Source organism: Nestor notabilis, unplaced genomic scaffold (assembly GCF_000696875.1).
Source record: "Nestor notabilis isolate BGI_N333 unplaced genomic scaffold, ASM69687v1 scaffold3387, whole genome shotgun sequence".
Taxonomy (NCBI): domain Eukaryota; kingdom Metazoa; phylum Chordata; class Aves; order Psittaciformes; family Psittacidae; genus Nestor; species Nestor notabilis.
This window is the reverse complement of record NW_009936747.1, coordinates 1-16789: the sequence shown is the minus strand read 5'-3', so window position 1 is coordinate 16789 and position 16789 is coordinate 1. Positions and strand designations below refer to the sequence as shown.

Here is a 16789-nt window from a genome sequence, read left to right as displayed (position 1 = left end):
TGATATCAGGAAAGGAAACAGGTTTTCCTCTTCTTCATCAAATACAGTTCAAATAGGACTGGAGGAAAACTTCTGCAATTACTGTCATGCTAATGTGAGACCTAACACATAACCCAGAGAATGAAGAGTAACGACGAGTTAAGGCAGATCTTGCATTAGCAATCCTGCACTGCATGGAAAGGCCATTGTGGTTGCAAAGTACAAACCATAGAAGAGCAGCGTCAAGAAATGAAGTTTAATGAAATCAGCCAATTCCCTGTTCCCATCAATCAGTAAGTTACCTGGATTAATTCACATCTTCCTTAATGCCTAAACCTGAGCTTCCTGTGAAAAATAAGCAGAGAAAAATTACACTGCACTTAGAACTTAAAGGAGATTTTGAATACATCATTTATCATCAGAGGGATACTGTTAGTATTATTGGAGGGATATACTAACATACCACAATACTTTAGTATAAATCTCCACCTTCCCTCAAAGCCAAGCAAACTCTTGGATGCCTCATTCACACAATGGAATAGCAATGGAAAAAAAAAAAACCAAACCAATGTAAAGCAAAACACACAAGGTATTTATCTATCTTCATTATTCCTTTTGATCACACTACAAAATACTAATCAGCCACACAGTCCTACTACTGTACTGCTTTAGCACGTAGATAGTAAATAGTTTCTATTGGCAAACAGGATTATCTGCAAAGAATACAACTGAGAACTTAAGTGGACAGTGACAGTGGCTCAGCTAACACTGGATAGTGCATTAACCTATGATAACTCTGTCTGGAGCATCACAGGGCTTCAGAATTTAAGAGCTCATAATTTAACCAAATAGCTAGAACCAAATTCTACTCAAAGGGAATATTATTCCAAGGATATTGCATACAGTGAGATGCACTTGACAAGTATTTCAGACCTTGGAATCTTAAATGCCACCCAAATCTTTGCCATAATTTCAATTTGTGACAATACAAAATTAAAATAAACCTTAAATAGCAGAATGGGGGAATAAAATTAACACCGAGGATACTTTCTCTAATGAACACAGCATAAAGAACACGACTAGACAACGGAAAAACTTCAACTGCCTTCATGTTATTTTTCTGAACTTTCTTTGAACTGCAAAGAATGAACACTGGGGGCAGCATGTGGAGGAGGAAGGGGGACAACATGAGCTCCACGATTATTTTCACTTCTTTTTTAACATCTCACCTATCTCCATATCCGTGTGTAACTAAAACTGCAATACAAAATAAAAAAATCTTCTATGAAGAACTTAAAAACCAAAACAAACGCAAAGCAAATGATTACTTCATTTTGAGGAGCACTGGTTAGCTGTTTTACTACAAAATGAGCAAATCCCGAAATGCATCTCTATGTAAAAGAGAAGCTGCCAGGAAAGACAAATTAAGCAATAGCACACTGTTTACTCAAATACTCTGGTGGATATTAGCATGAAGGCACTTTCCTGTCTGAACGAGAACCAGCATCCAGGACTACACAGGATGGCAGAATATGTGAAATTGCCTTGGCGAACAGCATAAGGTACGTGACACATTTTTTTATTTTCTGTGTGTGTGTGGTTTTTGTTTTTTTCTTGTTTTCTTTAAAAAAAAAAACCATGAAAGTTGCCAGAAAAGTTATTCTTCTCCCCCCATCCACAGATTTCACAGTTTCTCTTTTTTTTTTCTGTGAGCACAAGAGAGAATTTTCATCTTTCTGCTCCTGGAGCTGAAGCAAAACATCTTTTAAGATCCCAGGAGCCATGACACACTGAAGTTGTGACTACATCACAAGGAGCTGGCAGCTTGTTTCCCACCGTCACCCGGTTCCATCACTGCTAAACAACTGTTTGGGGCACATCATCACCAACTTGTGCTTCAACGCACACTAAAGTGATACCCCCTGCAAGCAGTTGCTATGAAAGTGACTGATACAGCAGAATTCAGTTGTGATATATGACTTAAGCCTGCATTATCACGGAAGAGGAGAAAAACTGCTTGCCGAAGAAATACTTCTCAGGCTCACTGTAGCAGCCTGTAATGAAAAAATATTGCAAAGTGAGTTCTGGAAAGCTTATAGGATACACTATTTTTATATTTTTAATAGGCTCTTCTACATCCTCCTATTTAAGTCTAAAGTATTACTTTAAATACTGAACACCAGTATAACTTCTGATTGCCCTCATAAGTTTGAGCAAAATGATAGGATGCTATGCACTCAGGGAGGACACTTACTGCTTACTGCTGCCTTTTGACTGCAGAAGTCCCAAGTGAAAGCACTTTGGCTTCTTGGTGGGAAAGAAAAGAAAACCCAATAAAAAAAGAAGAAGTATATATGTATATGCAATAAATACATATATACTATATAAATAGATTTGTCCTGGTAACCAAAATTTAGGCTCACTATAACTGGATACTTCTGCCATGTCTTCAGATAGATCCTTCTCATCCTCTGACAGCTTCCTATCAGTAGAAAAAAAACTGATCCTGGAAGTCAACATAACTTGTAAACTAAATAAATACCCTCTGAGGAAATAACACCTGCTACTACTTAGCCAACTCAACATGAAAATACCAAGTCAACATTGGATCTCACAGCTGTACGCATGCATGCACATGTATGTGAGCTGGAAACGACAAGGCCTACGTGGTTTTGGCACAAGCTTTTGCTCAGCCCAGTTTGCAGTTATAATCCACGCACACTTAAACAGGTTCTGATCTAAGTGGAAAAAACGTCGTAAGAAGAAAATTCTGTGATTTCTGCATAGGAAGCACATGTAGCTTGTGTAGCCACCAGCTTTCCCAGAGCAGAGAGAGAAAATGAGAGAGGTGAGCAGAGAGGTGAAATGGGATTAAAGAATCCTTGAGTTAAGGTGACACAGACTGAACTTCCTCTCAACTTCATCAACAGCAGAAACCAAAACAAAAACTACTCCAAGTTGTTCATTGACTTCATCTACCAGATTTGGAAGACACTTTAAATACTCAATGCAGCCAAAAAGAAGCAAGTCTGGTATTTCTTTGTTTTCAATAAAGAGCTGCCAAAATACTTGCTACAGTTTTTCAACCTACCTGCACATTCAGTAGGCAATTCTAATCAGATACAACTTTTAATGCAACTTTGATCATGTTTTTCCCCCTGAAACATTCAATCCCCCTGAAACATTAATATTTCCTGGTTAACAGTCCAATATTATAAATCATGTTGTGAAATAAAGTCTATTAAGCGGGAGTTTTATGCAGATTTTTTTCTAAGTAAGTGACTCATGCACACGGAAACATGGAACAAATACTACACTGCAAACACAGGCATTCAAATGCCGGAGCTAAACACATCAGAAGGGAACAAATCACATTGGCACACACAGTATGGGTGGAAATGGGATTAGTCTGAAAGGATTTCTTGTTCATTAGATTATTATTTTTTATTGTAAATTCCTTTTTTTCTTATCAATTCTGTTTCAATCTTATAAACTAGATTTTACAATAGTTTTATGATTCCTGTATTTTACACCTAGAAGTGACCACCGTAACCACCTGATTTGACCCCTTCCTTAATGGAGGCTGAAGAACCACTCTCAGGCTTTAAAACTTCTGGGTCTTCTTTGCCATATATAGTTGCCAAAACATGACTGAAAAAGGTATTTAAAATGAAAATAAAAGGAGGAATAGAGGACAATCAAAGGCACTTGTTTATTTATTTCACAGCAACTAAACTCCTGATGTTTGCAATAGTCCTGCCTTGACCTCTACCTGGACAGCATTATGGTACTTTCTTCATAGCTGAGATTGAGGCATATACGGTCGAGGGCAAATCATATTTTATTTAAACACACTGCAGAAGGACATTAAATTTTACAGGTCAGATTCTCCAAGGTGCTTGAGGAAAGCTGGGGCTGCAGGGAAGAGCAAACAGCCAGCTCAGATGAGAGCTGCCAAGGTGCAGCTTCCCTTTCTCTGCCCAGAATAAGCATCCTTCAGCCTTGTTTCTGCCAGACAGGACCCTTGGCCCAACACACCCTCTCTCCACCTGGATTTTAGAGGGACAGCAGTTCACAGGCGGTATGGTACTGCCTCTACCAGCACCATTTTTTAATAGAGTGGAGTCCTGCAATGAAGCAAAGTCCCATTGTACAGTTGCAAAAGGGGCCAGTAGTCTGGGAGCCTTTGGCCCCCCTGAGATCTCCTTCGTGCAGATGTAGGTCCCCACGTGAGGGGCACTCTCAAGTCGCCTCATTCCTAAACATTGTAATTGTACATTAAGATACTAAAGCAAGTTTCAATGAGTCAACCCCTCAGTACAGGTATAGAAAACCACAACCATTTACCCGCTCAGGTCACATCATGTTAGACCTGCACCTCACTAGCAGCAACCATTTCAACCATGACACATGTATTTCAATTGTAACTATGAATCTAAAGATGAAACGATATCCTGACTCACCCCACCTAAGGCACCCGAGATGACTGCATCCAGAGTAAAGTCTCCCTAGTGCATGGCCAGTGAGAACAGACAAGGCATCTGTGAACACTACAGCCCTGAGAAAACACACGACTCCCTGGGCATCAGGACTTCTATACACAGCTATGATCCTTCGCTGACAGTTCATCTCTACCTGCTGTAGACATACCAACCCTGATGCACAGATAGATAAATGCTAAGAAGGCACCAGGATCAGCTTCATCTTATCCAGGGCAATCTTTCAGCCATATAATGAAATTAAAATCCCTCAGAGACCTTAGAACAAAATGTTTTTTGGTCTAGAACCATGCCTCCCCCTCCAGGCTCCATGTGGGCTGCAGGTTTAATCTCATCCTTCCCGCAATGACACTATCACAAGCAGAGCCACCCCTGACTCCGATGACTGCTCTATGGCTTCATGCTTCAGGCAAAGCAGCATTCAGCTGTGTACATGTATTAGGGCTCTAATACTGGAAATAGAAGTGGAACAGATAACCAAGGGAATTTAATCTAGCAAGGTAATTCACTTCCAGTATTAACCCCACCCCCTTCCCACAGCCTCAAATGCATCAGTGGCAACTGCCCAGCCTTAGCCCCCCGGAATGGAAAGGTAATTGTATGACCATTATCTTTACCCTTCATTCCATACAAACTGTAGAAATGTCTGTACCCAATTCTAGGCTTACCAATATTGCTGTTAAGAGGGACAGCTTTCACGGCAGAAGTATACACTGCTAATACTGTAAAGTAGGATGGAGGTCTGAATTGGGCACCTGCTACTTAATGCAACTCTCTGAAGTAAGATTTAACTTTCTGGATGTTTTTTCTTGTTGCTGCTGCTGTTGGTTACCAAAAGCATGAAGCTCAACATGTCAACTCACACAAGAAGAAAGCCCTCCATCTCCACCCTGCTTCCCTACAGGGCATGTATATAAGATAAACACAAACCAGCTCCCTTAGCTGTAGTGACTTAAGACATAAAAAGCAGGAAAATTCACCCCACCCCAAGATTTTCTCAGCGTTATGTCACCTTTTATCCCTTCTATATGCTACTTTTCAGACAGATACTTCCTCAAAGTACTGTCTGTGTCCACCCACAAAGAAGAAAACAACATCTTCAGCTACGGAGGTATCTGGGCTCCTCCTTGGAAGCTGGGATGTGATATAGAATATTATCAAATCCTACACATAAGGCTGTTCTTTGCTCTGCACGTTTTCCATTCACTACTTCTTACATTCAAAGTAAGTCTGTACCTACACTAGTGCACGGTTGTATAGGCCCGATGTGCAGTTACCTATCCGTCCCTCACCTGAAAGGTTGCCAGTATGTTTGTGGAATCAATTTGGGGGAATCAGTTAACCCCCCTCCTTCCCACAAGGGATAACGCATAGTGTCTCACACCTGCCAAGAGGCTGAATTCCTCAATTTCTAATAATGGAAGGCTTTCACTAGATTTCCATAATTCTTAATCAGGCATTTGTATGTGGTATTACCAGTGACAGATGCAGTTGCTTAGCTCTCACTCTCTTGGTTCGCTGCCAGCAATCCACAGGCCACTTAAGTCAGGAAACTGTTACATATTATGATGTGCCAGGAAAGGGAGGGAAAACAGAGTTGGACTGCGTGCATTTTTAACACACAAATGTTAGTAAACGTAGAGAACCCAGACTTCACTGCCTGCCCCTTCCTGCTCTACCAAGGGCAGGATGCAAATCAGGACAGCAGCCACCTCACTTGTACACTCTCCACAGCTCCACCTTTCCCACTGCGCAGGTTGTGCGGCTGAGCTCCCTATACATCACCCAAGCTCTTTTGGGTCACTAACATGATGTTGATGTCATTGCTGCGACAGTCAACCCTGAAGCACAATGCGGTGATTATTTCCCCAACTCACATTCACAGGACATTTGTTCCAGCAGGCTTGAAAACGAGGGGATGAGGCTGGCTAGATTTTCCTGCTCAGTAGGTTTTTACACCAATCTAATTAAAACATTCAGCAATTCACTGAAGTTCCCTGCAAACTGCACGTGTCCCATACTTAAAAATAAGCTCTGAAAGCAAACAGCCTGGTCTGTTTTTTTTTTTTTAATGCACTCCCCAGATGGAGAGGATTCCTCAGAAATTTCTTTGTGATACCGCTGAACCAGAAAAGTTGAGCTTCTTCTGAGCTATACTGGTTTTGTTGTTATTGTTAATGGCCTTTTTCCTCGTCTAAAAGCTAACAAGGAAAGCCACTCTTGGTTCTCTGACATGCAGAGAAGTGACAGTACAGCTCACTGGAAACAGACAGCTCTGGTCACCTTGGTCTGAAACTGGGTCAGGGATGCCAGCTTGTGGTTATAGCCAAGGAATATGCAAGTAATGCTTGGAATTCAGACACTCAGGAGAAGACCAGCCTTTTCTTGCAGGCAGAACTAGGAAAATTCAGCATTAGCACTCAGAGAAGGCAGCCTCCTCACAATTAAGGCATGTTTTATGTACAGTTTTTTTAACAAAAGCTCCATTTCTGGGAAACATGTCAGGGGATCCATGCAAACAGCCAAGCCAAGCCCCGCACTGACATACCACCTTAATCCAAAGGCAAAAGCCACCACTCGGAGATGGCCATCACAGCACATTATGCTGATGCTTGTGGGAGAACGTGCACCCATGAAAACTCAATAGAGCTCCACTGGATTAATTCAGTGTTAACACTGCTGAAGAAAGTGGGAAAGACTACAGAGATTTAATGCATTATGTCTGTAACTCCATCCCCAATACTGAAAACAGACCTTTTGCCTGCCAAGTGCTGCTCTGACCTGGGGAACTGCAGCAGAGCGTGGCACACACAAAAAGCCTGTGAGCACATCCGGAAAGTTCTTGCGATCAAACAAGTGCTAAAGGATGCTCTGATGCTCTGCACCAGCTAGCTACCACACCACCAGCTCCTAAATTCAGCCTATCTCAGAAACTATCCCTAAACGTCTCAAAAAATGCCTGTCCTCCTCTCCAAAAGCAGAACACCCTTAAGCTGCACAGCCAAGAACAAATTCCTTCAGGGCTGTAACAACCAATTAAGGGATGTGAAGCAATTACTTTTATGCCCATACAAATGAAACTCCTCCAATGCAATTAACTACCCCTTATCATCTACTGTTGAATTTGTGGAAAGCGTATGCTGTACACTCTCTCCTACCCTAGCTTTTCCACAATTTTCATCAGTTTGGTTTAGCTAATGTAATAGAACCTACCTATTCTGGAGAAATAATATGTCTGCAAATTATCTGAATATTTTTGAATGTCTTATTTTCATTATAAATATAATTTCATTTGAGATTTTGCAGCTTTCATTTCTATTAATAAATTATCATTTCTTCTTTATAAGCGATGAGCTAGTGTGTCATGTAATTTTTTCCTCTAAATAGACCAAGACTTTGATCTAATGCAAGCCCTTGCTGGCAGTAGAGAGACTTTCTGTCTAATTTAGTTACGAAAAATATTCAATTAAACTTGGGAGTTTAATTCATTTAGTTATGAAAATTAAATGAGCTCAGTAAGGTACATTTTATTTGCCTCAGGAAAAAAAATTAAAAAAAAAAAAAGGAAAAAAAAAAGAGAAGAATCTCTGAAAGGGGAACAAATAAGAAGGGAGAACAAAAGTAACTTTTCCTGCTCACATTGAAAAGTGGATAACACGAAGAGCCCCGATTTCTGCTTTGTGTGACTATTTCAAACATGTTCACAACGAATTCATGCAAAATTTATACCCAGAAGCCACACGAATGACTGCTATTAATACCCTAATTGTCTCTTGGGTAACAAAAATCCCTGTAGGTCATAATCAAGTCCATCCCAGTCAAGGGAAGATCTGCCTCCTCACACCAGGAAGATACCATCCACACACAACTCTTCTCCAGCTCCATTTGTGGAAAAATAAAAATACTGGCATTATTTTCAAAACCAGAACAGCACAACATGGATGTCTCTGACAGAAGCCCCTTTCTAATTGTACAGCCATCACTTACCATTTTTACAGATAGGACAGCACTGATCGGGCTCATACACAGGATCCACGCACTCAGTCTGGGGGCAAGCTGAGACAGTGCACAGCACTTCACCATTGGCTTCACAGCGACACTTCTCACAAGGAGAAACCTGAAACACAAATCCAGACACCTTTTAACACTTTCACTTCATGTGCTTCTGCAGTGTGCAATGCCTACCTTCCCAGCTGGGCTCTTGGGCTCCTGCAAAATTACAGAACCACAGCAGAAGAAAACACAGGTTCTGCTCTGAACCTGTGTAACAAATGGGAAAGTCAAAGGGATATTGGGAACAAAAACTTTAGATGTTTTAGACTAACAAAGCAAAAATTTTCCTACCACATTTCTAATCCAGAAAAATTAATAATAATAAAAAAAATATATAATTCAAGCAAATTACATTCATAACTTAGCTGAATTCTGGTTTAATTCTGTTACAGGTTCAAAACATAATTTAGAAAAAAATACTGTATTTAAAGAAGAAAAATTTTGCTAAATGAAATATGAAGCTTCTTTTGATGGAAATACTTACTGCAGTTTTTCCAGGTTTTAAAGCTTTTTAGTAGCAGGAAGTTGAATTTTATTGAAAATTACCAAAGAGAAGTCAGGAAAAAACCACTCTCTGAATTCAGGTATTTCCCTTAGGTTAGTTGTATTTGGACCATTTTTGTAATACTTGCAACTTTCTGAAGAGAAACTGCAATTCAGAGAAAGGGGTAAAGCAAAATACAAGTCATCCTTTCTACATACTGAAACATTACTGGTTTTGAATAATCCTACAGAATAGGAGTACCATGAGGTAATTACCTGAATGACATATTTCAGCGAAATTAATTCCAAACAAAACAGCATCAAGGCCCTATTTAGTAAAAAGCAGACTTTCAAATGTCTGCATTTGCCATACGTACAATTCTAGCTGCCCTCTTCAGTGTTCCTGAACAGGTGCTGTACACTGTATACACTGAGGTCCTTGTATCACACAACTAGTGGCAAAGGGAAGCAAGGGTGCTGAAGAGCAATAAATGGAATAGTTTAAATCTCATTGCTGTACTCCGAAAAAAACACATCATCACCCATTCTTAGAGCGCAGGATGAAAATGCAGCTGAATGCTGTTAAGTGATCCTCTAAATCTATAATCTGGGTAAATTCTTGGTTTACTTAAGGATGAGGTTGGTTTTTTATGGACCCTTTTTCAATCCGGATTCCAGCTGATGCAAGCCACCACCTGTCACATTTCTGCAACAAAATCAGGGTAACCTCAGATCTAAAAAAACATTTCTCTGTGAAGAATCATCTAGATGTCCAACTTGCAGATCAGGTGGGTTTTTCCCTACTTCTCTAGAAGCCGATCACATTTCTTTTGTCAAATCCACTCTCTTGGTTGCTTGTCTCTTTCACATCCTTCTGACTTCCAAAGTCCAAACATGCTGATGCCTGCACAGCATAATCTCCAACTAAACGCACATCCGCGCTTTGCCACTTCTCTTCCCGTCTGCCAGAGCTGCTCTTTGCTTATGCACTCACATATCTTTCACACCATCCCCTCTGCTTAGAAAGCCTAAATAGGGTCTATTGCTGTGTTGTGCTTTTATTACTATTTAAGGCTTCCTTTGCTAGCTACTCACTTCAAGTTTTCTCTTTTCTCTGCCTAGGGTAAACACCACATCATACAAAACATATACATGCACACCATATACCACATATAATGCTACAAGGAGGCCAACAGCCTAGTACTGCAGATTTTTATTGCAGCCTTTGGGACAAGAACTTTGTCCTGTAATTGTTTATAAAGTGCCACATTTGCTTGCAGAGCTGCAGTTTTCAGTCGAGAAGCTCAGGTAGCCCAGGTAGCCACCTGAACTGCACATGACATTTTGAGTGTTGGCAAACCTGAGCTTCCAACTATCAGCAAGTCAATAGTAAGACTACTTCCCCTCTGGAGTTATATCCAGACAATACTTCCTAAATTACAAAAGCATGCCTTTTAAGGAGGACTGATTTTATTCTTATTATTATTTTAAAGTCATCCTACTTGATCAGAGCTAGCAGAATTCAATTCCAAGTCTCAGGCTCAACAAGGCAAACCTATAGCTTTCAATCAGTTTTACCATTTTTTTTTGCCATGACTTGAAAAAGATGCAAATTTGCCAATCAGAGTTCAACAAGACAAGTAACTACAACAACAGATATTCCCTCTCCCAGGACACCACTTAGTAGCAATGCCACTCAATATCAGAAGCGATGTGAAAACTAGAGGATCTGGTGATAATCAGGAAACAAGACAGCACACAGATGTTATTCCTAAAATCTCTCATCTGTAAATTTAAACATATTTTAATTAAGTAGCTTGTTTACTAGAATTCCAAATCTGTCAGAAGGCCAAAATTCTTAGAACAAGAAGCCATTTCATGAAGCACTGAAAATACTACTGAACAAGAAAAAAACCCCTGATCTAATCTCTAATAACGATGATTCAGAATAACTCACTTCCATCCTATACAGCACATACACCTGAAGACTACATCTTTCATGAATGCAGTGCACTGTTAATGTGATACTGCAGTCATTAATACCCTTCCTGTGTACTAGATCATGGGATTTCAGGGCAATACACACCTTTAGTAAGTACTCTCATCCATACAACCCACCAATACAAGTAACGGTAGCAAAGTTAAGGAAAATCTCCATGTGTTTATTTCTACAAAGCTCTTTTCATGCATGTACCACAGGTGAACCACAGTGGCTGCTAAAATGGTATTAGTGTCAACCTTTATCTGTTCATTTTTGGACTGAACAGTAGTGCATTACTTTTTACATATCATCAGGATGTAGCAGGAACTGTAGAAAAACCCCACTACTTTCTTCATCTTAATGGCAGATTGATAGTTGGAGACATAAACATCACTAGAGAGAGAGAGACAGTAAGACTGTGTATATGTAACAACAGCTGAATAAATCAGAATGAAAAGACACATTTAGTTCTTCATTTCCTCTCTTCTACTCTTATAACGTAAACACATTCCCTGCAGCACAGTTTCTAGTGGCAGCCAATGCAACCAGCATCCCACTTGTTCATCTGGGAAACAACCAGCCCAGCAGCATTCATGCTTAACACATCTGACATAACCAGGCTGGACTGGAAATAATGCCACCTATCAACTTCTCTCTGAGGACTAATGATACCACAACTTTGTGGGCTACAGATTTAGCTATTAACTCTATAGCATCAATAGTTCTGCTTACGCAAAAACTATGGGAAGACAATAAGAGGCACAGAAGTTTTACGTATTCACTAGGCAGCCATAAACTCTGTAGAAAATAGAGTACAGATGGCAAAAAAAACCCCACACTTCTTTAGAACTGTTTAGAGGGAAGTTTATGAGCAGATGTATAAATGGGGTTGCAGATGTTGTAAAAAAGCAAACACACCACTGTGTAAACAGGTAAATTTCCCACTAGTGGGGCATGAAGAAAACTGGAGCTTAGTAAGGGTAGTGGGTTTATCCAGCAACTTAGTGTAAATTGTGGTAATCAAGAAACAACAGATCATTTGCACTCATTGAAGTTCTGGTCTGAAGCAATTTGAGCTTTCTGCTCTCCCTGCCCACATGCCAAACTTTAATTAAAAACAAAAGAATCCAAAACAAAGCCAACAAAACATATGAATTAAATATATATATATATAATCTACATTTGGTTCCTTGAGCATCTAAGTTAAAAAAAAAATAAAATCAAACATAATCCCAAATTTATTTGCTATTGTGCTGGAACTCCTATTAGTATTTCCTTGTTACGCAACTTAGGAGAACATGAATGGGGTTAGGCTGACAAGAATAAACACAACAGCCTTGGTTTTACTTCTCTGTGCCTTCAAATTACCACAGATGTTTCAAAAGCCATTTGGGTTTGTGGACTTCCAGACTTATTCACAAATAAACACCATCTGGGGTAGCAGAGAAATTCTAAAAAAGACACACAAAGCAACAACTTTCAGAAACGTTGGTCTTTCCCAAACGTTACACTTCTGAAGATAATTTATGGTCCTTGAAGGCCACAACTTTGTAAGTCAGCCTACATTTTCTAATCTCACTGTAAGATAGGAAAGAGTCTAGTGGACCACGAGCTCAGCAATCTCCAGCTCTGCTGCAGAATTTTATCCTCATTGCATTTCACCAGCTAAATCTTTTGCTCCCAGTTCCACTCATACAGATGCTGTGGTCCCCCTGCCATGCTGCCTCATGATATCCACAGGGGACTAGAGTGGTGCTGATGGAAACAGCTTTATGAGATCTCATCCTTCCCCACGCCTCTGTTGTCTTCTGTATCAACATCCATGTCATTTTTGGAAAGAGAAAAAAGTGTTCATACATACACACACACACGCAAGCAAAGTGTGCATGAAGGACTGTGAATCAAAGAAGAAATGCATGAAACCCCCCATTTTCTGGCACACTCAGCTTCTGAGTTAGCACTGGCTCTGGTCAGGGCAGTTTTTTGCCATGTCAAGCCATGTCGGAATTTTATATAAACAAACTCCCAAACTTGCGTTCATGTTTACATATCTATACATAAATGTTTGTGCAAATAGCACCACTTAGAAGCTAGGAGATCACCTTTTTCTTTGATGTCTGGTACTCTTTGCCACAAACAGTAGGTGCAGACACAGAGAAAAATCAGATCACTGTCCATTTATATCTCCTTCCTTGACCTTAATCAGGAGATAGCACATTAGTAACCTCTCCAAGACCATCAACTTTAACATCGTAAAATGACCTTTGAAACCAACCACAATTACTTGAATTTACAATGGCTTCCACTTAGCAGCAGCAATCTGGCAACATCTGTACCTTACTTCACCAGACATCTCCACTGCTTGCAGTGGCACAGGCAAACAGCTACCTTTACAGTTTTGTGCTCACAATATTGGGATCAGTGTTGAACCTCAAGTAAAATGCAAGGTCCTCACACATCAAAATAAACAGGCTGCAGTTCCACTGCCTAACTGCGTGGTAACTTCCCTTGTGCATCCCAAGCAGGCATCCCTTCTCACTTGTGTTTTCAAAGCTGCCTAACACAAAGCCGTAAGGGAATTGATGTTTCACTACAGGAAGGTATCAACACAAGGGCTGAAGGCTGAATGAGGTTAAAAAGAAAGCTGAAAGCCAAAGTCTTTTCAGAACATCTCTGTAAATGTCAGTGTTCAGCACTCCCTTTTTACCAAGGCTGCCAGCCATGTCCAAATGTAACAGGGAGCTCTAAGGTTTTCTCTCACTAGACACTTAACAGAGTATTTTAAGCTTGCTTTACAGCCATTAATATGTCACCACTACAGAAAAAGACAAAGAAATGCAACTCGTTAGAAGAGTGCGAATGAAGTGTGGGGAGAAGCCTTTAAAACTTACCTACAAAAGAACACGTGCAGCACCATCACTGTTTTGGCCACCCCTCAGAATTAACTTTGCTGGAAAAAGAAGGATCTCACATGCTGTCTCTGAAAAGGTCACACCAACTAGCCACTGTTAAAAGTACCCTCTCCCTCCTAAAGTAGAAAACTGACACCCTGGAGGTGAATGCAATCCTTGATGGTTACATGGGAGAAGAGAGGCTGATACGATCCCTCCTGCCATGCTTTCAAATCCACCAATGCTCTACACATTACTGCCTAAAGAGAGCAAGGGAAACACCTCGGTTTATTCAGGAGAGGGTAATTCTGCTTCTTCAATTATTTATTTTTCAGTAAGTTGAAGAACATGAAAAGACCTTATGAATCAAAATTATGTTTCCAAAACCAGGCAAATACCACAGGGAGCAGAGGTGGCAACTTATTTACAGCCTTCACAAACACATTTTCTCTATCCCAAGAGGGGCTCAAGCTTCCAGAGCCCTGAACTAGATTTTGTACTCTCCTCAACATATTCAGCTCAAAAATCTCTGGTGTGTTCAGAAATGGGTTTTGGACCAGCCCTGTGTCTAGCAGTCATTTACAAGCAAATCCTTAGAGCCTGCTCGCAGATCTCAGCCACAATAAAATAATAAAGGGAAAAGGGCAAGGCAAGCAACCCATAAAACTTCTCAGCACACTTTAGTAAGTTGCATTTTCAATGATAATGACCTTGCACAACAATGCTAAAAAGGCCCTAGTCTAAAAGGATTTCCTTAAACATAAAGCTTTTTAAGTCCTTTGCTTCGGTATCTCTGTAATCCAGATTGCAAACCATTGCTCGTGTTAGAAAGATGGCTCACAGTCATTCTCAGAAAGCAAACATTATGCAACCTTGGCAGAGCAGTTTAAATAGTTAAGAAGAAAAAGAGAAATGTCTGTTTCCAAAAAAGGTACCATCACAGCCTGACTACCCGGACCAGAAGGCAGCTCACAAAACCCTGCTGTACCCCTGCAAGGTAGAAGTTTCACAATTAACAGTTAAATAAGGAAACGAATGTCTTGCTGAAAATTTTCATCAAATCCACATCACCACTGAGTAGCATCCTTTCAAATAGTACTTTTTACTGTAAATACCAAAGGAATTAACGAAGATCAACCCCCTTATTTAAAAATGTCACAGTACCACAGAGCAAGAAAGGTCATGTTTAAGGGGGATATTTTGCAGCACTGCAGAAGCAGTATTAACACAGAAATGAAAAGGGGAGGGGAAGAGAGCCAGCACTCCCACAAGAAAGCACCTGAGGAACGTAACACCACTTTAAATGACAGAAGGACCCACAAAATTACTTTTGGCTTCAGCCCTTACCATGAACTCCTCCAGAGTCTGGTAGGTTTTCCCTCGGAACTCGCAGTAGTTCTTCCTCTCCTTGCACTGCGGGCAGCACTGCGTGGTGTCCACCTGGATGCAGCGCGGGTGCAGCCGGGGGCACTCGGGCTGTATGCACAGCGGGCCCTCTTCAGTGCACAGGCAGGGGCAGGCAGAGGGGCCCGGCGCAAACTTCTCCCCAATGGCATATACGAAGCCGCTCTCATCCACGCAGCCTTTCCCACGGTAGTCCGGGTAGGCGTACTCCTCCGGGGGCTCAGGAGTGACACTCGCAACAGCTTCTGGGAGAGACGAATCTTCAGCCACCTGAGGTTCCTCGGGAGCCGCGTCCCTTTGCTCTTGCACTGCAACGCTCCCGGATTTACTGCCCGTCCCCTGGCTGTTCCAAGCCTGCTTTTGCTTAGTCCAAGACTCCTTGTTCGAGTAGTTCCTGTTTCCTTTGCTCTTCCAGTCCCTGCTTCCCTCCTCCCTCCCGCTCCTGCTGATCTCATTCATTTTCCCCGGGCCTGTCTGGCTGTCCCTTGCAGACGTGTGATCCCTCTTTTCCTGGCTCGCCTTTATCTCCTGTTTGTCTTGAGCCCTGGCCAGTTTTTGTACAGGTATGGTGGAGCTACAGAGGGCAACCATGAGGCAGCAGGTTACGAGAAGAGAACTAGAGAGAGCTCCAATTGCCATTGCAGTAGAACTGGGCATCACCTACTGCATCCCACAGGGGACACTGCATTCACATCGGAGGGAAGCGCTTCACAGATCCACAGTCCCTAGGAAGAGAAGGATTAGGAATACTTCAGCTTCTGCACTTCTTCCCCTCCACTGATTCAACATCTCAAACAATATGCAACCTGTCTCGGTAGTTTATGCAAAAAGGCGAACAACAGCCTGGTGTTGCATCCCTCCTCCTCCTCCCCCACTCTGCCAAGTCTTATAAATAGCAGAGCTCTGGGCACGGACCGGGTGCCTTCAGCTCCACGAGAGCACCATGAAGAACTCTGGGGAGTTAGGATTCGCAAAGCCAGGTGCATGCAAAACCCAGAACATCTGAGGGTTATTTTTCCTCCTAAATGACAACACGTGAAAAGGACGCACGCTGAATTAAACAGCTTCCCCAAAACACAGCAGAGTCCGGAACAAAAATCACCCGAGTCCTATTCGCTGACTGCATGCACGGCGGTTTTCATTAACCTCTTATTCAGTCTCAAGTCTGCTGTCGGCTGGGGATTGTTTTGGGTTTTTTTTATTTACCTACCAGTGAGCACACTTCTGTTAAAGACAACCAAAACGAAGTACATTAAATCTCGTAAAGCCAGACTCTCTCTCCTCCGAACTACCCAAACAAGCACACACCACCCCTTTCTCCCTGTGTCTTGAAGGCAGAGCGGAGCCTTGGAGAGTTTCCGCAGCAGAGGCTCATTTAACCCACAACCTCCAGGAGCTCGGCACCGCTCCCCGCTCCCGTCCTTAAACCGCGGCACACGAAATCGAGAAAACCAACCCAAAATACGTACACTACTCCTCCGGCCGCAATGAGCGAAGGC

The 16789-nt window shown here is 41.5% G+C and overlaps 1 protein-coding gene across 1 annotated transcript in view; it reads right to left on the bottom strand.

Annotated features, from left to right (window-relative positions):
* The window catches only part of VWC2 (von Willebrand factor C domain containing 2), a 53279-nt gene extending 37332 nt beyond the window's left edge, over positions 1 to 15947 (bottom strand). Inside the window, exons 1-2 of the mRNA XM_010018476.1 lie at positions 15234 to 15947; positions 8466 to 8595 (exon numbers count right to left, since the gene is read on the bottom strand). Of these exons, the coding sequence (XP_010016778.1) occupies positions 8466 to 8595; positions 15234 to 15947 (844 nt within the window). The remainder of the gene's footprint in view (positions 1 to 8465; positions 8596 to 15233) is intronic.
* Positions 15948 to 16789: the final 842 nt, after the last annotated feature.